Source organism: Melanostigma gelatinosum (assembly GCF_949748355.1).
Source record: "Melanostigma gelatinosum genome assembly, chromosome: 15".
NCBI lineage: Eukaryota > Metazoa > Chordata > Actinopteri > Perciformes > Zoarcidae > Melanostigma > Melanostigma gelatinosum.
The window spans coordinates 23,493,226-23,516,196 of NC_136648.1; the positions used below are offsets into that span (position 1 = coordinate 23,493,226).

The 22,971-nt window shown below is 43.2% G+C and overlaps 1 protein-coding gene across 1 annotated transcript; it reads left to right on the top strand.

Moving 5' to 3' along the window:
- The first annotated feature begins 19,045 nt into the window (after positions 1–19,045).
- LOC306789858 (uncharacterized protein) lies at positions 19,046–22,555 on the top strand. Its single transcript, XM_079285925.1, has 2 exons — positions 19,046–19,340; positions 21,480–22,555. The coding sequence occupies exons 1-2, from the start codon at positions 19,166–19,168 to the stop codon at positions 22,286–22,288; spliced, it is 984 nt and encodes a 327-aa protein (XP_079142051.1). The 5' UTR covers positions 19,046–19,165; the 3' UTR covers positions 22,289–22,555.
- Positions 22,556–22,971: the final 416 nt, after the last annotated feature.

Genomic DNA, 22,971 nt, shown 5'->3' on the forward strand with positions numbered 1-22,971 from the left:
CCGCTTATGTTCCTGAAAGGTAACATGCCAAGCTACAAACTTGCCTGTCACCGCACAAACACAAACAGTTCACCACATCCCTCCTTTATTTACCAGCTTGCTATGAACCATGAATACCTACTGCACACTGCAGCAGCAGTCTTCAGGTTCCACCTGCAAGGTAACTGGGTCCAATACCCAGACACCCAACAGGCTGTGCAATGCTCTTATTACAGAGTCTAGAATCAAGAACATGACCATGATCACAAAAACCAGAATACAAAACATGTAGTTAGCAGGAAACACAAGAAACTAGTTTCTAGTGATGTTACGAGATGTGCCGACGCTTCGAAGCGTGTGTCGAGTAATGGAGGGGGCGTTTCCTTGAAGCGCGTATCGAGGCTTGCTTCATGTAGGGGAGGAGCCATAAATGATGACGTCCGAAGCCTCGCTGCCCGGCTGTACCACGTGACTGCTTCGGGAAGTGGTTCAGAGTTTGCCGGGAGGTTCGACAGCAATATAAACCACTCAGGCTCCATTCAAAATGTGGGTTGTTGGTGGAGAGTTGCGGTCAGTTGAGAGTTTGGATAGTTTGGAGAGAGAGAGATAGTTTGGATAGCGTTTATATAGTTTGGAGAGTTTAGAGAGAGAGAGATAGTTTGGATAGCGTTTATATAGTTTGGAGAGTTTAGAGATAGTATGGAGAGTTAGGAGAGTGAGGAGAGAAGGATAGGTGATGGAGCCAGCTAGGAAGAGGAGGATTTCCCCTGTGTGGGAACACTTTGATTTGATAACTCCTAATAAGGTAAGCTAAAGCTAACTCTATTTCAGACACATTAGGTTTGCTTATCAAGAACTGTATTTTTCACAGTTTCTTCTTTTATTCAAAGGTGAGGTGTTTATTGTGCTCCAAGGAGCTGGGGTACAATAACAACACCGGAAACTGGAGCTTCACCCAGCCATGGTAAGTCATTACAATATTACAAATGCACCATCACAATTTTTCCCTGTTCACTTTTGTTTATTGTGCAAATAAAGACAGGTAACAGACACTGTATTTATTCTCTTTTAACCAGCCACCAGAAAACAAGAGCTGGATGAAGCCCTCGTCTCCATGATAGTGAAGGACACACAGCCCTTCAGTCTTGTGGATGATGTTGGATTCAGGGCATTTGTGTTTGCGTTTTTGTGCACGCCAGCATCTTCTGTACCCTGTGAAAGGGTGTTTTCAAAGGCCGGAGAGGTCGTGTCAAAAAAAAGGAATCGTTTAAAACCAAACACTGTTGAGAAACTGTTATTTCTGAATAAAAATGAATCAAATGTCCGTGTCCTGTACATCACTGTCCAAGTTCCACAAGCATATTCAGTCCCCTCTTCCTTGTTCCACAAGCACTTTCACTGTCCTCTGCCTGCTTAAGCCCATGCCATTTTCCTAAAGTGACATAATAACATCATTACACAACCTGCCATATCATATGATACTCCCATTTTGGGAAAATTCACACACAGAATACATTCAAAAAATATATAAAAATATTTTATTATGCACATATGTGATCATTTATGTACAGAAATTATTTGGTCATACATTTTTGTAATTCAGTCATTCCCAACAGCCATAACAGACACAACAATTCAATGCATCACATTATGTGGTTCAGATACAGCTGCCTGTGATTATACACTTGGCCAGTAGGTGGTATCGTGTGCACATGAAGCATCGAGTAATGAACCCTTTCTCGAACCAATTGGCTGAAGTGTTGCGAGGCCTCATGAGGCTTCATCTCGCCATCACTACTAGTTTCCCTCAGTAACGTCAGGAACAGCAACCGCATCAAGCTTAGGACCAACAGAATCCAACTCAAACCTGACAAACGCTCCAAGAAACCGCCTACTCACCAAAACTCGTCCATGTCTCCCAAAACTACCAGACTGAACCTCTCATCACCAAACGAGGTGCACCTGAATACTACTGATTAGTGATGTTACGAGATGTGCCGACGCTCCGAAGCGTGTGTCGAGTAATGGAGGGGGCGTTTCCTCGAAGCGCGTATCGAGGCTTGCTTCATTTAGGGGAGGAGCCAAAAATGATGACGTCCGAAGCCTCGCTGCCCGGCTGTACCACGTGACTGCTTCGGGAAGTGGTTCAGATTTTGCCTCTGGAGTACTGGGAGAGGCAAAAATTCCTGTATGAAAATTGATATAGACTTGCTCTTGCGTTTTTGTGCACGCCAGCATCTTCTGTACCCTGTGAAAGGGTGTTTTCAAAGGCCGGAGAGGTCGTGTCAAAAAAAAGGAATCGTTTAAAACCAAAAACTGTTGAGAAACTGTTATTTCTGAATAAAAATGAATAAAATGTCCCCTGTCCTGTACATCACTGTCCAAGTTACACAAGCATATTCAGTCCCCTCTTCCTAGTTCCACAAGCACTTTCACTGTCCTCTGCCTGCTTAAGCCCATGCCATTTTCCTAAAGTGACATAACATTATTACACAACCTGCCATATCATATGATACTACCATTTTGGGAATATTTACACACACAGAATACATTAAAAAAATATTTTATTATGCACATATGTGATAATTTATGTACAGAAATGATTTGGTCATACATTTTTGTAATTCCGTCATTCCCAACAGCCATAACAGACACAAAAATTCAATGCATCACATTATGTGGTTCAGATACAGCTGCCTGTGATTATACACTTGGCCAGTAGGTGGTATCGTGTGCACATGAAGCTTCGAGTAATGAACCCTTTCTCGAACCAATTGGCTGAAGTGTTGCGATGCCTCATGAGGCTTCATCTCGCCATCACTACTACTGATCCTAAAACAGTCTTTGCACATCAAGTCAATTGCAAACAGCAGAACCAACTTCACCATACAAATTGAAATATGTTACCTGATCAATTAAGTTAGGACGAACCCCCATATGTTACGACCTGGCTCAAGAGGCCGTAACATGAGGGAGACAAGACGAGTTAAAAGTAATAAATAGACATTCATTTAAGGAACCAGTAACTAAACAAACAAACAAATCAACAGCCAGGTCCTCCAAACAGGAGGGAATGAGCGGACTGTCCTTGTTGAGCTGTGGATTTATATATCTATCAGGCTCAGGTGTGGCTCATTAGCTGCTGATCAACATCCTGAAAGACAGAAGACAGCAACCAGGACACAGACCCATAGTGTGAGGGAGGGGTCATCCCACTAGGTCTTCCAGTAGAAATAGAAAGCTTAGTTTGGCTTTTGTTTTACTTGTCGCACCACAAAAGTCTTAAGATGTGTGATGGAAAAAAATCCAGAATGCGTACAGTCTCAGTGAGGAAGAACCCTTTGTAAAGTGAACACGCATTCTTTATTACATTACATTACAGTCATTTAGCAGACGCTTTTATCCAAAGCGACTTAAGTACACAATAAGTGTATTCAACATCGGTTTTCAAGAGAACAACCAGAAGTGCATCTCCTTTCTTCAAACAAGCATCTAAGAGCATAAACCAGAGCCAACATACAGTGCAGAAACAAACGAATGCAATAAGTGCCACAAACTAATATGAAAACAATAAGTGCAATAAGCTAGTATGAATACAATATACTTACAGAAATATATAAATGTATATAATTACAGAAAACAGCCGCGACCGGGTCGATTGGCCGTAGGGACCTCTGAGCGACGGGGCAACCAATCTCCCCGAGGCAGCAGAGCGAAGAGGTCGGGCGGGGGTGTAGGGCTTGACCATGGCCTGGAGATAGGAAGAAGCTGTTCCTTTCACTGCCCTGTAGACTAGCACCAGAGTCTTAAACTGGATGTGAGCTCTTACAGGGAGCCAGTGTAGAGAACGGAGAAGGCAAGTTGTGTGGGAGAACTTGGGGCGATTGAACACCAGGCGAGCTGCAGCTTTCTGGACAAGCTCCAGAGGTCTGATGGCCGACGCCGGGGCTCCGGCAAATCGTGAGTTGCAGTAGTCCAGTTAGCATGCGTGGTTCCGACACAGCCTCCCTCCACGTCACCTGGTAGGATCGACCTGTCAGGTAGGATGCAAACAGGGAGAGTGCAGAGCCTGAGACGGCCATCCCCTCGAGGGTGGAGAGGAGGATCTGGTGGTTCACAGTGTCAAATGCCGCAGACAGGTCCAGGAGAATCAGGACAGAGGAGAGAGAGTTAGCTCTCGCTGCATGAAGCAACCAGTCACCGCAAGAAGGTCTGCAGACTCTGCAGGCCTCTGGCCTCTCTTCTAACCTAGAGACGCAGAGGTGAGATCTGATTGGATAAAAGCTCTACTTAAAACAAGCTGCACTGGAAGCAGAGCAACTGAGGAAGACAGTAGCTGTGCAATGAGAAAATAAGATAATTTAAGAGAAATTATTTTATTTTATTCAATTTAATTTTAATTTAATCATTGTATTGTAGGTGTGTGGAAACAAACAAGGAGTCGAGTATTCCCTTTGGCTGCACCATGTGGCCGTTTATTTCCATCCATACAAACATTTCACACCTTCACTTCCTGTCACCCTTTAACCCCCTCTGTCACCAGGGTTACGCCCCTTTCCTTAAAGGGGCCCCGTGAATTCGGTCGTCCCCTACATGCCTCCCCCCAGAATTCACCAACTCCCGAGATTAGTCCCAACCATTAATGTTTGGGGGCCTGGATCAACCGACCAGCCCGACTCCGTGTCTCTGGGGCCGGAGGCAGAACCACCGTTGCAGGCCCCCTCCGGGTCCTGTCGTGCTGAGGTGGGAGGGCACGAGGCCGCCCCCGCCGTGGGGGTTCAGCCAACCGTATAGGTTGGTCCAGGTCCAGATGTGCTGGTTTAAGGCGGTCAACCGACACGTACTCCAGCTTGCCGCCCATGTCGACCTTGCAGGTTTTGTCTCCGGACCTCCCTCACCCGAAACGGCCCGACGTAGGGGGGTTGAAAGGCTCCACGGTGGCCGTCCTGGCGAACAAACGCATACTCCGCTGACCTGAGGCTGGACGGGACATATGACTGCGGAAGGCCGTGCTGCGACGTGGGCACTGGTTTAAACAGCCTGGCTTTTTCCAGGAGCGTTTCCCGCTGCTGGGTTGCAGACCAATGGTCTGTGACTTTGGGGATAAACTCCCCCGGGACCCGCAGTGGCTCTCCATAGACCAGCTCAGCCGATGAAGCTTGCAGATCATCTTTGGGGGCTGTCCTGAGCCCCAACATGACCCACGGGAGCCTGTCCACCCAACTGCTGTCTTTGAGGCTGGCACGGAGAGCAGCTTTCATCGACCGGTGGAACCGCTCGCATAAGCCATTAGCCTGCAGGTGGTAGGCGGTAGTGCAATGGAGCTTCACCCCTAGGCTTCCTGCAACTGCATTCCACAGCTCTGATGTAAACTGTGGGCCTCGGTCCGAGGAAACGTCAGCTGGGGCTCCAAACTCCCTCCACTCCCTCCCTCCCACCCAAGCCTGAATAAATGCCTGAGCCACCTCATCCGCCGTTGTTGATGACAACGGGACAGCTTCTGGCCAACGAGTGGTTCGGTCTACCATCGTGAGGAGATGTGTGAACCCACGGGATGGGGGCAAAGGTCCTACCAAGTCCACATTCACATGATCGAACCTCCTTTCTGGCACCGAGAACTGTCGAGAGCCGCCACGACATAATAATATCTTGTCGCGTCCGCTGTAATGTCTCTGAGGGCAAACTGTGCCTCAGTTTGAGCGAACCACACCGCCGCTTGCGCCTCCCAAAACTCCGGCAGTTTCAGCGAAACTGCGTGCGTCGTCATTCTTTCTTCTGGAAACGTCCAGGAGTGTCAGGGTCACCAATGTAGGTGTGTGGAAACAAACAAGGAGTCGAGTATTCCCTTTGGCTGCACCATGTGGCCGTTTATTTCCATCCATACAAACATTTCACACCTTCACTTCCTGTCACCCTTTAACCCCCTCTGTCACCAGGGTTACGCCCCTTTCCTTAAAGGGGCCCCGTGAATTCGGTCGTCTCCTACAGCAGGGGTCCCCAACCTTTTTTGCGTCACGGACCGGTTTCATGTTATAAAATATTTCCACGGACCGGTGTTACGTCCCTACTGGTTTCTGGACCTACTGGTTTTCCTTCTGTGCGCGTGTTGTGTTCGCTTAACAGCTGCAGCGGTTTTCTGCCTCTGTCGCCTGTTTCGTCACACTTTCACAAACATATTGCTGGAGATCTAAAAGACACATCTCATATCAATTGCAGGGATTATGATTGTATGAGTGAGCACTGCATCACAGCCACGTATGAAGAAATACATGGAAGAAAATACATTTATGGAAAGATCGCAACAACCTGGATTCGTACTCTGTCCAGCAAAACTCCCACTTGTACTTGGTAATTTAACATTTAACACCGGCAGCAGAGTTGTTGTCCCAAACATACTTTTAAGGCTGCCGTCATTTTCAAGCTCCAGCAGCTGATCTCCCTCTGGCACGGATAAGCTCGATTCACCTGGTTTGTTCACAAATGGGTCGCGGATCCATTCCTTCGCAGTTCGTGGGTCTTTTGTGGTTGGGAAGTAACGCTGGTGACAAGCGTGTTGACATGTGTCACGAGAGACAGGCGCATGTAATTGGGAGAGAATCCGGTCATTTTTCAAAATAAAATATCTTTCCGACTCTGATAATCAATGAAATGAAAAAAAGTTATTTATTCTTTCTGTGCGGCCCGGTACCAAATGACCCGCGGCCCGGTACCGGTCCGCGGCCCGGGGGTTGGGGACCACTGCCCTACAGTATATTAAATTATAAAATATATTTTATTTTTTAATTTTTTAAATATATATATATATATAGCTTTGTGATTCTGTTTAGGCCAGCAGAGAAGGCCTTGCAGGCCCTGACGGCCCGCCACTGGAAGGGGGGTGACTTTGGCAGTCTTGAAAGCCGTGGGAAAGCATCCTGAAACAATGGATGTGTTGATGAGGTGGGTGAGGAAAGGAAGGAGTTCAGTCGCAATAGACTGAAGAAGAGAGGAGTGGATCTGGTCAAGGGAGCACGTGCTGGGGCGGTTAGATGTATCAAGGTTGGTTCCGGTTATGACGTGCAACTGAGCAGACGTGTGGAGCAAGGCTCTGGCAAAATTAATATATTTTACTAACTAAATCGAGCTACCTGTGACCTGAAATGCTTTTTTAAGGTACATTTTACGCGATGTCGAAAAATCGAGGGAAAGGCCGACCTAAAATCGACAAAAAGACAGACTTTGAGACTCTACCTGAGGAAGACACGGAAGACGTAACTAGCGATATGCCAACCCATGAGGAGACCAGCAGCAATGAGAGCCAGATTCTATCGGCCATACAGTCCATGAGGAACGAATTTTCCGCTAAACTACATGAAGTCATTTCCTCCAACCGAGAGATAAAAGAAGCTGTAGGGGCATTTTCTGAAAGACTGAGAAGCAGAAACTCGCATTTGCACTGCGGAAGACCAGATCACTTTGCTAACAAAGCAAGCCGACACCGCGTGGAAAAGAGTCCACAAGCTCACCTCAAAGATGGAAGAGATGGAAAACCTACAACGTCGCTCCAACCTAAGACTGGTTGGATTACCCGAGGGAGCGGAGAGCGGAGATGCACGTACATTCTTAACGGCATGGCTGCACAAGGCTCTCAACATAGATGCAGAACACCCGGTAATCGTCGAGCAAGCCTACAGGCTGGGGAGAATACCACTGCAGACCCAGGATCAGCAGGGTCCAGACAGAATACGACCACGGATTCTCCTGGTGAAATTCCTGACCTACCGAGACAGAGACCGAGTTATGAAAACAGCACGTCTGAAAGATGAAATCAAAGTGGACAGTGGGCGTGTCATGTTCTTCCCGGACTTTTCATATGAGGTCCAAAGACAGAGGAAACTTTTTGACGGAGCGAAACAGAGCCTGCGCCAAATGCATATGGTGTATGGATTTATGTTCCCAGCAAAACTGCAAATTCCACACGATAAAACCTGGCACCACTTCACCTCACCAGCCCAAGCTGAAGAATTCATCCGGAGGATTCAGAAGGGGAACAACAGCGATCGTGATACATAGCAGGGACCAACACCTGAAGAGTAATGAATATCAGAGAACACTGGCTGAATGGTGAGGTGGTCTATTCACCATTGAATTCTGAGAGTATGTTGTGGTAAGCTTGAACTGATGGCGAGTTAAGAAGATTATTATTGACATAGGCCAGGTACAGACTTGGACTTGGCTGTCCATTCAGTTAGGCGAACTACTAAGATACTTTATTATATTAAGGTCACAAATGAATATTGCTCCATCCATTTATTCAAGAAACCCATTTGCTTCCCAGTGAGTACATCCCCTTGAAAAGGAGGTGGTCAGGTCATATCTGCCTCATTCTCCTCTCATGCAAGAGGGGTAGCAATACCTATTCACTCATCTGTTCCATTAAGAGTTTACAATACCATACAACAGGGATTCCCAAAGTGTGGGAACCTGGGGGTGCGCGAGCTGCCTCTAGGGGGTGCGCGAGAGGAAAAGTGTAATGGCGTCTGATGGTGTAATAATGTTAAATATAAAAAAAAAATTTCACAAATTTTTCACAAAATAAAAACATGAATTATAAAAATCCCCTTTGTAAGATTTAAAATTAAAAACTTACAATTTAATAAATGCAGTCTTGACGCCTGCCGCCAGTCATACACACTAGCCAGCCTAGCTTGTGCAGCTAACCTCAGCTAACAGCGAACTTCATGCATTCAGCAACATTAATTTAAATATGCTAAACTGGCTGAAATCGGGGAAACTGTCAGGTGGGACATCTGAAGCTATCAGTCGTAAGAGGGGAGAGAGAGAGAGAGAGAGAGAGAGAGAGAGAGAGAGAGAGAGAGAGAGAGAGAGAGCACAGACAAATCGGGAGCACATCGGCCCATCGCGGAGTCAAGGAGTCTGTGTCTGGGCTTCACTTGGATTGGCAACGCAGATTCCCCAGATTGCAACGCAGATTGCCAGTGCAAGTCAAAAGCCCCTTACATTGTTTATATCGAAATTGGAGGAGTTACAAAACAGCCAAAAACAACTGGAGTCTCATTCATGTGTTGGGTCTATAAATGACGCACTACGGGCTTCATATCTGGTTACAGAATAGCGAGAAAGGGGCTACCGCACACAATCGCCGAAGACGTGAGCTTGCCAGCTGCCAGAGAGATGGTGGAATGTATGATTGGGGAGAAAGAAGCAAAAAAGCGCGAACCCGGTCGGGATGTAGAAGGGGGTGCGCGGCCTAAAAGGTTTGGGAACCGCTGCCATACAAGACACAGCAGGCAGATTTGTTGTTGTCCAGGGCTCTTTACTAAATCAAGATATTAATTTAGTATGTCTATATGGTCCTAACAACGATGATACACAGTTTTATAATAACTTGTTCCTAACTCTATCAACATTGCGTGGTCATATTTGTATGGCAGGGGACTTTAATTGTACTCTTAACCCAACATTGGATAAATTATCAGGTGTGGACGCCTCACATACGCAAAGTAGGAAGGTAAAACAAAACTTTATGTGCGAGTTAAATCTTTGTGATATCTGGAGACATAAGAACCCTTCCAGACGGGAATATTCATGCCACTCTGTTACACACAATTCTTACTCCCGCATAGACTACTTCCTCATTTCTAAGCCTATGATACCTGATGTGAATGACTCATTGTATAAAAGTATTGTTATTTCAGATCACGCTTTACTTCTAATCAATTACACTGTCAAAGCAGCTCAGAAGGGTCCCACTACATGGCGATTGAGCCCACGATGGTTACATGATAACGAGTTTTTCAAATTAGTTGGAACCAATATTGATGTCTATTTCGAAGTCAATACTACTCAAACATCAGTGTCTACAAGATGGGAGGCATTCAAGGCCTACATATGAGGCCAAATGATCAGCTATACAAGCAGCATATCAAATAAACAGCACTTAAAATGAATGGAGTTAGAAAAAGATATTAAAGAACTTGAGACAGAAATGAACCATAATGATACAAATGAGACGAGACAGAGACTGGCCATTCTTAGAGCACAGTATAATGAATTGTCCACAAATAAAGCACTCAATAGCGTAATGAAACTGAAACAGACATTCTACGATCAAGGAGAAAGGGCAGGGAAACTTCTGGCCTGGCGTTTAAAGTCTATGCAGAACGAAAGATCAATTTAAAAAATTGAGTCTCGCATCTCGCACACTGCACAGCTTCCTAGGTCAGATAGAAATACCCTTCCTTGGTGAGAGCGCAAAACAGGAACTCAACTGCCCAATTGCAATATCTTGTCAGACGTCATAGACAGTATGAAAGGAGGGAAAGCTCCAGGACCCGACGGTGTTCCTATTGAAATCTACAAAAAAATTCAAGGACAGGCTATTGGTTCCTTTACTGAATATGTTTGAAGAGTCACTTGAAAATGATGAGCTGCCTCCATCTTTATACTTATAACTTTAATATTAAAGCCAGGTAAGCCCTCCACAAAGTGTGAATCCTATCGCCCCATTTCCTTAATCAATAATGATGTGAAAATAATAGCAAAACTGCTTGCCAGAAGGTTGGAGAAACATGTGCCATCTATTGTGGCCTTAGATCAAAATGGATTTATTAAAGGAAGACAGGGCTCTCACAATATTCGTAAACTGATGAACATTATACATGCCAAGAAAGAAATACCGGATGTGGCTGTGATAGGACTTGATGCGGAAAAGGCCTTTGATAGGGTCGAGCATCAATATCTATTTGAAGTGCTTAACCGTTTTGGAATAGGCAACTACTTCCTTAGTTGGATCAAACTCTTATATCATGACTCAAGTGCTTCAGTAATGACCAACTATATGGTATCAAAACAGCTTTCTCTTTGTAGGGGTACAAGACAAGGGTGTCCCTTGTCTCCTCTTCTTTTTGTCCTGGCCATCGAACCTCTAGCAATTGCAATTAGAGGCAATAGTGAGATAACTGGTATCACAATTAATGATATCAAGAATAAAATAGGACTATTTGCTGATGATATAGTGCTCTTTCTGACAGACTTGAAACAATCTATACCTTCTTTACTAAGTTTAATTGGAACATATGGTAGTTTCTCAGGTTATAAGGTTAATGCATCTAAGTATACAATCCTATTTTTGAAAAAATCTGAGAGATTAACTCCACCACTAAATTCTCCATTTAGAAACATTGTGGACAGCTTCACATACCTCGGTGTTAAAATCACGCCTACAATAGAATCCATGGCACCTACTAACTATAACCCTGTGACTGAGTCAGTAGTTGAATCTATTAATAGATGGAAATCTTTGCCAATCTCCATGATTGGGCGTATCAATATTCTGAAGATGAATATTCTTCCTAAATTCCTGTACCTTTTTCAAAACATCCCACTTGCTCCTCCTTCTAATTTCTTTACTAAAATAAAACGGCTTTTTTGTAATTACATTTGGAACGATAGACACTCAAGACTGCGCATGACCCTGTTATACTTACCATATGACAGAGGTGGGTTAAAACTCCCTTACCTCCAGGGATACTATTGGGCTGCCCAACTACGAGCAGCTTCATATTGGTTTGAACACCAGTCAACGCTGCACTGGATAAGGATGGAGGAAACCACAACTTCCAAAATCCCCTTCTATCTCTACCTCTACTCAGCAAACTTAGCCACTTTGAAGAAACACACTGTAAACCCCTTTGTTAAAAATACGCTGACAGTATGGCATGAGGTGTTGAGCTATCTTGGGGAAAAAACTCCTCTATCCCAATACTCACCTATTTGGGGGAACAGAAACTTTACGCCAGGTACGAACGACTCTGGTTTTAAGTTATGGGCAGACAGAGGTATTGGAAAGATTTCAGATTTATATGATTGTGATACTCTTACTCTTTTAAGTTTTAATGAGACCAAGCAAAAGTTTAGCATAGCTACAAAACATTTTTTCAAGTATCTCCAGATAAGAAGCTTCATAACAAAGACACAGAACTCTGTAAATGTCCCCTCTCTAAATTCTTTAGAAAAGATAGCTTTAAACCATTATGGACCAGCTGGACTGATCTCAAAGTTTTATCAGACTATCATAGATGCAGCAAAAGAATCCTCCGATGACAAAAGGCTAGCAAGGTGGTCAGACCTACATGAAGAAATCACTGAAGAAGAGTGGCAGGACATATGTATACAGAGTCAAGTCCAAACAATAAACTCAAGGTTCAAACTTCTCCAGTATAAATGGGTGATGAGAACATACATTACTCCAGAGTTACTGCATCGCATGGACCCCAATACACCGGATGCTTGTGTTAAATGTGGTATCCATAAAGGTAGCTTGTCTCATTGCCTTTGGGAATGCACCCTCATTCAGGATTTCTGGAAAGAGATTCTTACAATTGTATCTAACTGTATTAACGGACAACTTCCATAACGTCCAAAACTCTGTCTTTTTGGGTGTTTCCCAGTAAACTGTACACTTAACAGTAGCAAAAAGAAGATGGTCATATTTTGTCTTCTTGAAGCTGAACATGAAATTGCAGTGGCTTGGAAATCTGTTCACAGGCCGAGCAAACGAAATTGGATAGAGGGACTGATACAGTGCCTCGCCCTAGAGAAACTTACATATGCAGTTAAAGGGAAATATAACATCTTTGCAAAGATTTGGGGCTCATTCATGGAGTTTCTGGAGGGGGAAGATTTTGTTGTAACCATATAGTCTACCGTTTTCCTTTTTGTTTTTGTTTCCCTTCCCCGTTTTTTTTTCTCGTTTTTTTTCTTCTCTGACTGGTCACATTAGGGAATGTGGGAGCATTCTATTTGTGGGGTATGATATGTATCTACCTGTGCATGTACATATCTGTCACCCTCTACTGTTATTTTAAATTTTTGTTTCTGCTGAGAAACAGTCAGTCACGTCCAACAACACATGCCATTTTTATCTTTATTTGAAATTTTTCTAAGTGCCATTTGTTGTACCTTGTTTTGTCTTTGTATTGTGGAAAAGCCAATCAAAAACATTTGTCAAAAAAAAGATGTATCAAGGTTGGGGACCTCGTTAGGGGAGAGGGGAGCAAGATAGGGTAAGATGGGGCATGGAGAGGGGAGGGACACCTGTTGGGGAAGTGCTGGAGATGGTAGACAGGGACACAGAGAGAGTGAGGGCGAGGATGGAAAGGGACCAGGGGGCTGAGAGAAGGAGGACCTGATGTCGTTTACCTTCTTGTCAAAGAAGTTGGCAAAATCGTCAGGGAGAAGGGAGGAAGTAGGAGGAGGGGGTGGGGGTTGGAGGAGTGAAGAGAAAGTTTCGAAGGGTTTTTTAGGATTGGAAGCAGAGGTTAGGATTTTAGAGCAGAAGAAAGCAGCTTTAGCAGTAGATAGAGAGGAGGAAAACGTGGAAAGAAGAGATTGGAAGTTAAGACGGTCCTCCGGGAGTTTGCCTTTTCTCCATTTACGCTCAGCCTCTCTTAGGCTCCGTCTGTCAGTACGCACTGAGTCCGACAGCCACGTTGCAGGTGGAGTTGGCCGTGCAGGCCTGGAGGTGAAGGGACAGAGGTTGTCCAAAGAAGAGGAAAGGGTGGAGAGGAGAAGGTCAGTAGCAGTATCAGGGGATAGGAGAGAGAAGGATTCAGGGTCAGGGAGAACAGAGGTAACAGAAGAGGAAAGATCAGCCGGGGAGAGGGAGCGGAGATGACTACGGGTAGAAACCATGTGGGTAGGTGGAGGAAGTAAGGGGGGAGAGGAGAGTGAGAGGGAGTAAGACATGAAATAGTGGTCAGAGAGCTGGAGGGGAGTGACAGAGAGGTTAGCAGTAGAACAGTGTCTGGTGAAGATAAGATCCAGCTGGTTGCCGGCCTTGTGGGTAGGAGGAGAAGAGGAGTGGAAAAGGTCAAAGGAGAAGAGGAAGGAAAGAAGAGGTTCTAATTTATCAGTCTGGATGTTAATACACAAGGAGCAACAGTGGGGGCCGATGTTACAGACGTTTTTGGTCTCAGACTGATAGAAACAACAATGAAAAACAAACGGCCAGCAACCAAACCAGCGGCCAGATGGCCTTGGTGCTGGAACATTCTCATCCAACACAGGTAGTTATCTTTGCACGCCGGCAAAGGAGAATTCTTCTTTTGCACAACAATAAGAAATATACATCTGGGCATGTACACTAACACAGTGAAGTTCTACTGAGTTCAGAGCAAACTAAGTAGAAATATATACTATACTACGTATACTATACTCCGTAGAAATATATATACTAAGTAGAAATATAAAGTAAAGATTTACCATTACAGATGATACCAAATTTGAATGCAATAAATACAGTGATAGACATTTAATGAATGGATGAGGACCACCGTATTCCAGATAAAGCAGTGAATTAGATCTTGGCAAGGTGGATTAATTTGGGAGAGCAGCAAGGGCATGACAACTTTAACATTAACCTGGTAAATTGAATTAATGCACCATTCAGCAGCTGTTTTGTTTGGAGAGTTTACTTCTACCCTGACTTTCCTAAGCACTCACAACACAAAGAGGCCAAAAGGAATTGGCAGTGTCTGATGCCACTGGTGCAAAACTTTACACCTCCCAATCTGTCCTGTCTGATTCCATTATTACGCTTTTTAAAGTTAACCACACATCAAATTCTCACATGTGTGGCCTTCTTGGCTGCTAAAGGATACCAAACACATTTTATGAGCTAGCACCAGCAACATTGCAGAATCAAACAAAGGGCGTGAAGGCCCCTTACTTGTATTTTTGTCATAAATTAGTGATTTCTGTGGGCATGCACCGCCGATGTCATAACAACAATCATAACAATCATAACAGCTGCATCAATAAAATTGATGAACACATTAATGCTTCAATACTTATAGTCCAATGATATGATATATATTAGTCTGAAATGTGCCATTCGACATAATGAATACAAGTACCTTTGTTGCTTTAAGTATATGTTGATGGTATTCTTTTGTACTTTTACACAAGTACAATTTTAACCTTACTTCTTAGGTGTAATTATTTTACGTACTATTTTGTTCCACTGTGGTATTGCTACTTACTTACAAAATCAAGGACCTGAATACTTTTTCCACCACTGTTGGATAGTGTGTGTGTGTGTGTGTGTGTGTGTGTGTGTGTGTGTGTGTGTGTGTGTGTGTGTGTGTGTGTGTGTGTGTGTGTGTGTGTGAGAATGTGAGTGAGTGAGCGAGAGAGAGAGAGAGAAAAAGTGCACAGACCAAAATCATATTTCAAACTATGTCTATACTATAGGCTACTATACTATGCTATATATTGTTTTTAATTGAAGAAACTCAACTGAGACAAAGACTCAGCTTTTCTGTTGGTCTCCTGCTTTGCAATGCTCGGTCCCACCATTTGCAGAAGATGTTTACAGACAACTATAAACTCCCGTACTGCATCCATCTCTGACATGACTTTCTCATCATGTTCTTCACCCCCAGCTCACCGTCTCCACTCTGACTTCTGCATTCCATGAACTTGGAGTTCCTCTTTCCTCAGAGAAAACAGAAGGTCCCAGCATGTCCCTGGACTTTCTTGGCATCATCCTTGATGATTTTTTTAGGCAGGTAGGGATGCTTGAAGTAAGACTAGAAAATCCACTGGATCATTATATTAATTTCAAATGTCCTCCTGGCCAACAGATGCATCAAACGCCAACTCCTTTCACTGCGAACCCCCCCTCAACTATGCCGTCCCCCAAGGTCTCTCCTTCTTGTCACACCTTTCCATTGCTGCCACTGTTCCATCTCTGTCTGCTAAAGGGCAATGGGACCTCATTTTGATCTGAATTGATCTGACATTGTCTTGAATTAGAATAATCTTAAAAATATTTGTGATATATAACACTAATGTTCTGTGTTAAACGATGAATGCTGTGCCAGATACAGGCCAGCTGCCTCATGCTTGGTGATCGTCTGACATGATGTGGAAAGAAATGTTTAGATCACATTAATTAACAATCACATAACAAATACCGGGCTGGGCTGCCAAGACAAGCCTGTAAAAAAGGCAGATTGTGCAGTTCACAATTTGTACATGTGAATAAACCCAGAATTAAAGACAACTCATAGAATATTTGTATTATTCTTTTTTCTTTTTCTGTGTTGAGAAGAACAATGCTACCACCCAGTGGATAAATAGTGCAATTAACCATCCTAGTTAATTAGATACTCAAACTTAAAACTTAAAGTGTCTACACATGCATTTATTCAGTGGTGGGCCGTCAGGGCCCGCAAAGCCTTCTCTGCTGGCCTTAACAGAATCATAAAGTTATAGCTATTTTATAATTTAATAATTTTTCTTAAATACACTACTGTAGGTGTGTGGAAACAAACAAGGAGTCGAGTATTCCCTTTGGCTGCACCTTGTGGCCGTTTATTTCCATCCATACAAAACCTAAAACACATTCACTTGCTGTCACCCTTTAACCCCCTCTGTCACCAGGGTTACGCCCCTTTCCTTAAAGGGGCCCCGTGAATTCGGTCGTCCCCTACACTGCATGTATTATAATTTATAAAAATATTTTTCCCATTATCTTATTTTCTCATTGCCCAGCTACTGTCTTCCTCAGTTGCTCTGCTTCCAGTGCAGCTTGTTTTAAGTAGAGCTTTTATCCAATCAGATCTCACCTCTGTGTCTCTAGGTTAGAAGAGAGGCCCGTGGCCTGCACACTCACACGTGCATCCATGTGCAGTTTAAGTGAATGGGGATATTGTTGATTGTCATAGTGTTCAACCAATCAGATCTTTAGTTTGACATGTTGGGCGTATTCTTTGACGTGCCAGAGCCTGCTAGCTGGCCTACAAGTACGTGACTGGTCAGTGGGCTAGCGTGACATGTTGACCGGTGACAATCCCAATATCTGCTGCCTCTGTGGAGCTGACATTTTCAGCCCTCAAACGCATTAAAACGTATTCAAGAAATACAACTGGGGAGGCTCGACTGTCTTCACTGGTGTCCATGAATGGAGAAGGACTTCTTACTGGAACTAAAACACACGGATTACTGAACAACCGTGAGATTAAACTCTTTATTAACAAAGAAAGGAGGATGCACTTTGTCTTCAAGTGAACAGCAGCTCTGGTAAGTTAAATGCGTTTGTTTTTACATCTGCAGTAGCTTTAATATGCTTGTTTATATATTATTATTTGTACAACTTGTTTTTATGAAGATTTCTGTTTGGTTTTATATGATAGGAACCATTGTTACGTCCTATGTTGCTCTGGGGACATATTTAGCTGGTGCCAGTGTTAAATCTGGCGACTTTCCAAACCCTCATGGAGACTTTTTTTGTCAAAAGCTACTAGTGACAAATCTAGCGACTTGTTCTGGTGTTGTTGGAGACTTTTGCGGTGTTTTGACTCGTGAAAGCTCGTACGTTCTACGCTGTCGTGAACGAGCAGCGGGAGCTGCCGTGAGCCCCTCCGCGGCCCAAAGCACTCACAGGCGCCTCGCGCAGCAGTCCCAGCTGCAGTCAGAGCAGAGACGAGACACTCTATCTACAGGTGTTGGCTTCATTTTGACACGAAACAAATAATAACCGTAGCTGTGTTTCAGCTGCAGGACAGCAGTGAAGGCCCAGGTATAACATGCACGGACCGCCACTGACAGGCATTGATGGTGGAAGACTGTTTCAGAATCCTTAACGTCTGGGTGGCCATGTAACCCGAAAAAATGGATGGACCCAGTCAGTAACAGGTTTCACTTAAAATTACAGATTTGGCAAAGTAGAGTGACAAGTGTTTGTCTGATGTTTTAAATAATGGGACTACATATAACACCCGTATTTTAGTATTTGTTATAATATTAAGTACTGTGATCATGTGAACAGACACAAACTTCTCAAAAGTCTCTCGAGCTGTTAAAGCCGACTGACAGCTGATCCAGCTGTGATCAGCTGATCCTCCGTCATCAGAAACAGACGTCGCTTCACGCAACTGAGGAAAGGACATCTCATGTCTCTTAAAACATATTTCCTCGTTCCTCTCTCCTCGCATGGTTTCCTCCATACATCCCTGGTGGGAGGGACTACGACGCTAGGAAAGGACCCAAGTGAGGGAAACGGGGATGCAATTAAGAGACTTGGGATGTACCCATTGACTCAGACAGAGACGAGAAACTTCCATGGAGGAGAGATATGAGAGCTCAAAATGCTGCCAAACTGCTGTATTAGGATAGATTGAATACTAGTAGCCTAGTGATAAAACAAGTGAAATATATAGTTATATAGTATATAAAAGTACAATGGAACAGGTTCCAAAATGACAAATCTGCTTTCTGACCTCGCGACCTCTCTGACACAATAAACTTTATAACTTTTGTTTGCTTCACTTTATCAAAGTCAAATATTTTTATACAGCCCTGTGACATGTTGTGCCATGATCTGGGAGTATTTTTAGGCTTTCAGCTGCATTATTTCAAGACATAATTTCAATAAAAGTGGGTTTTTTTCAGGCGAACCGGAAACTTTTCAATTTGAGCTCTGTGCCATCTTCATTCACTATTAACCAGTAACATATTCACAATATTGTTACATATTAACACATCTCACAAGTGTTACCTGGATTATACCATCAAAGTTATTCAAATAGGCCTAGTTACAGATTTGGGGTCTTTTAGGTATGGTAATGCAATTTTTGAGCAGAGGCCTAAAAATAGGGCTAAAGAGGTTCAAATAAAACACTATTTCTATGGGGAAAAGTAAAAACACATATGTGCACATTGGAATATAGTTATAAATACAGAACACATACTGCACTGTGTCAAATATATTGAAGAAAGAGTAAGTTTACCCCTAAAGGTTGAGAGAGGCTTGAATGGGATTTGGAAGGGACAGGAGCAAATGGAGGTATGGTGTGGGAAACTCAGAGAGGGGTAATAGATTAATTATTATTAATCAAGGATGGATGGAATATCGGTTTTGATTTTGAAATCATATTTAATTTTGACAACGGTAAACTAGATCCCGTTCTACACGATCAGCTACGATAGGTGGCGCTGCGCCCCTAAGAAGTGGTATTGCGATCCGCCAAAACACGCGAAGAAGAAGAAGAAGAAGCAGACGAAGAAAAATAATAAGAAAAAGAAAAAGAAGTAGGCGCGTGAGTACACGCTTTAGCTCAAAGTAACAACACGCGGTCATCATTTAGCGGTTCCTTCTCTCTGCTTTGAACAGTAGAAAATGTCGAGACTCCAGAGCGTGAAAGTGTTCGTCTGCCAGCGGCTCACTGCAGCTGTGGAGGAGATAATCGGCCACTTAGAGGCCACAATGACCGAGTATGAAGAGGAGATGGAGTGCCGCCATTGCAAGCTGCTGGATTCGGTTTCCAACCGTGAGGAGAAGCTGCAAACAGCCGGTTAGTGTGAACACGTCCACTGTGTCGGTAGTGCTGCTCTGAGTCAATGACAACATGACGGAAGGATACATGTTGAGCTGCTAGCTCAGGCTAACCCAGCATACGGGTTCTAGAGTAGTACTGTGAGCAGTAAACAACTATTTGCTATATGAAGCTTTGTTTACATAGCCCGGCAGGCTGTGCGGCTGCGCGTGCATTTTCGTACAGGTGTCTCTGTTGTGCTCACACACCAAGTGTTCTCAAACTCTTTGGGACAGGGGGCCCTTACAGACCTGAAGTTTATCCAAGGACCCCCTTCTAATCCCAACCCTGATACAGTGTATGCTTCCTACCGTTTGTACTCAGCTGCCATAGAAACTAATGTTCTTATGCTTTACCACCTAAATATTTAGGTGTGTTACACTTTGGCAATTGTGAGGAAACTGTTGATGTAGATAAAGATGAAAAGGTCGATCATGACCACAGACTGAGGATGTGATTAAATGTTGCTTTCCACACATTCAGACAAGTTGGTATTGGTACATTCAGAAGATGTACTGTCATTTCTGCACATCTCTGTCTACCTTCTTATCTGTGAAGAACTGATGAACCTCTAAGTGCACGCTGCACAGACGGTACTCTTTACCTGGAGTCTCCTCACGCTTCAGATATCATCAACTGTTTCCTGTTGTGCATTCAGACTCTCCATCCCAGAGCGATGTGTATATTAACAGTTTACACCAGGGGTCTCAAACTCATTTTCACTCCGGGCCACATCAGCATCATGGTCGCCCACAAAGGGCCGGTTGTAAATGTAACTACTCCTAACATATTGTTAAATAACTCTCTGCATTTGATTATTGTTTATTCAAGTGTTACAATATTGTACATGCAGTTATATAAATGTAAAAATATATTTAAGCACATTTATGTTATTACAACTTAAGTCCTTTTTAATTTAGGGTTAAGAAACCCACATTACTCTATCAAAGATCAAACTATTAAAGAAAATAGCAAAGACAAATATCAAACACAAGTTATTACAATAACTTTGTTCAAAGCTTAAAATCCTTTCAAGGGTGCGTTTGCACAATCCCACATGAAGTATTTCATGTGTTTTTAAAGCCACGTTTAAAGTAGTCTTCAATGTACATTTACATGTCAAATGTACAGTAACCAGCCAAAGAGCTGCCTCTGTGACTGTGTTCAAGTATCTCATAATTTTGACTTGCTATCATAATTTTGACTTCCTATCTCATAACTTCGACTTTCTATCTCATCATTTCGACGATGTGGATATTTTTGTTGTCAAGTCTAACTTTTAATTTAATTTAATTTAATTTATTTTTTTGCTGATGGATTCGCGGGCCACATCAAATGATCAAATTTTATTTATTTTTTTGCAATAGGACAATGCACATTAATAACATGAGCACTTCAGTCAGTTATGTAAGTGTACCAGATTTAGCCATACGCTGATTTTCTCCTGCAGTTCCTGGCAGGTGGATGGCTTATTATACACATTAAAATGAAACATACGAAAGCACATGAGCGCAGACATATAGTTCATCTGTGCTTGCACGAATTAGCAGGTAACAAGCATCCATCAGAGCACATCAGCAGAAATAGACTCCTGCACCAAGCAATCCAACATTCACACCAGAGCGGAAGTCATGCAGCATGGCAACACACAAAGCATAGCATGAACATGGAAGTGGACGCACCTCAAAATCTGATTATAGCCACGCATTAATAAGACATAAAGTGTATCAAACACTTCAAAAGTCACACACTTGACATCACAACGACATAACCACCATCGTTACTCACGACATCCTCATGGTCAGTTTTTCTAATATTTCTACACCCCATATAAGGTCAAGATGAATTTTATTGTCAGGACCAAAGTACACACTTGGCATGTATGCGGAAGCAAAATAACGTTCTCATCAACAACGTATACAACGGGCGAGACACCGTTAAATCAAGTCACTAAGGAACTAGCTAAAAAGAGACAGGTATACAACACGACAGAGTAATCCCAGGTAATAAATACAATAAATAGAAAGTATAGAACTACAGTATATCAATGGCGGTGCTTATTGATATACATTGCTATTGATATGGAGTTTGGGTTAACATGAACTTGATTTTCTGCAGATGTCCAGCTTCATTTGCTGATTAAAGAAGAGCAGCAGGATTTGAGGCCCAGCCTGGACCAGGAGGACCCAGTGCGCCCACACATTAACGAGGAACAGGAGGATTTCTGGACCAGTCAGGCGGTTAAAAGCCAGCTATCAACACTGCAGGAGGATACCTCAGAACTCCCATTCACTCCTGTCCCTGTGAAGAGTGAGGATGACCAAGAGAAACCTCAGTCCTTACCGCCTCATCAAAGACAAACTGACGAAGACAGAGAGGCAGAGCCTTCAGCCAGCAGCTCAGCTGAACACATGGAAACAGACGCTGATGGAGAGGACGGTGGAGGATCAGAACTAGACAGGGGGTCAGTCCCTGCTTTTAAATGTCTCTCTGGACCTGCTGAAAAGACTTCACGGTGTTCTGGTGCTGTGACTAAAGACCGTGATGATGATCGGAAGGAGATCAGGAAACCTCAGACAGATTTAACTGTTGTGAAAAATATAGTTCCTGTAAGTGATGTAGGACATTATACTGGCAATAAATTGTTTAGCTGCTCAAAATGTGGCAAAAGATTTGGCCAGAAGCACCATCTTCAGACACACATGAGATGTCATACTGGAGAGAAACCCTTTCGTTGTTCTCTTTGTGGTAAACGATTCTCTCAGAAGGGAAATCTGACACAACACATGACGATCCACACAAGGGACAAACCAATTGGTTGTTCTGTTTGTGGCGAAAGATTTACACAAAAAGGAAATCTGACACAACACATGACAGTCCACAGAAGAGAGAACTTTGTTGGTGAGAGATTGACAAAGGGATTCTGAGAGAACTCGATAGCATTCAGTTTACAGTCGCACATCAAAACTCCAAAGTGACAGCAGCAGTAGTGAAACAATGATCTTCTCACTTTCTTACCATCCATCGGGTCATTCAAATAGTAGTAACAATCAATTTTCAATGTTCAGATGTCGGCCTGTTATCTGCCCAGACAATTGTTGTTCTTGCTGCTGTTTACGTTCCATTTGTATGCAAATTTCAAGAAAATGCACCTCAGGAATGCACTGCTGTTTTTGTTTTGTTTTTCATGTACAAATGAGTGTTAATGACAATAAATGATCTTTGAATCCTTTAATGATGATCCAAGTCATTTGGTTTTCATACTCTTAGCAATGTTGATTGGAATGAACATGGCGCTGTCTCCACTGCTACATCCAGTTCTCCTTAAACATTTTTTTGAGTAGTATCAACATAGACATGCAACTGTCGCTCAGGAGGTGATAAGAATATTAAATACACTTAATTAATTTGTCACTTTTCTTAACAAGGTTACGAAGTGTTTTACAGAAAACAAAAATGGCAAATCTGAACCGCAGCTGTAGCCTTCAGTGTACTAACCACACGTTTTATATTGCTGACTCCAGTCCTTTTTAAATTGTAATGAAGTTTGTTTTTTAAGCCCACATGTTGAAGTGTCTCCTCATGGTCAGCACCTTGCATGGTAGCTCGC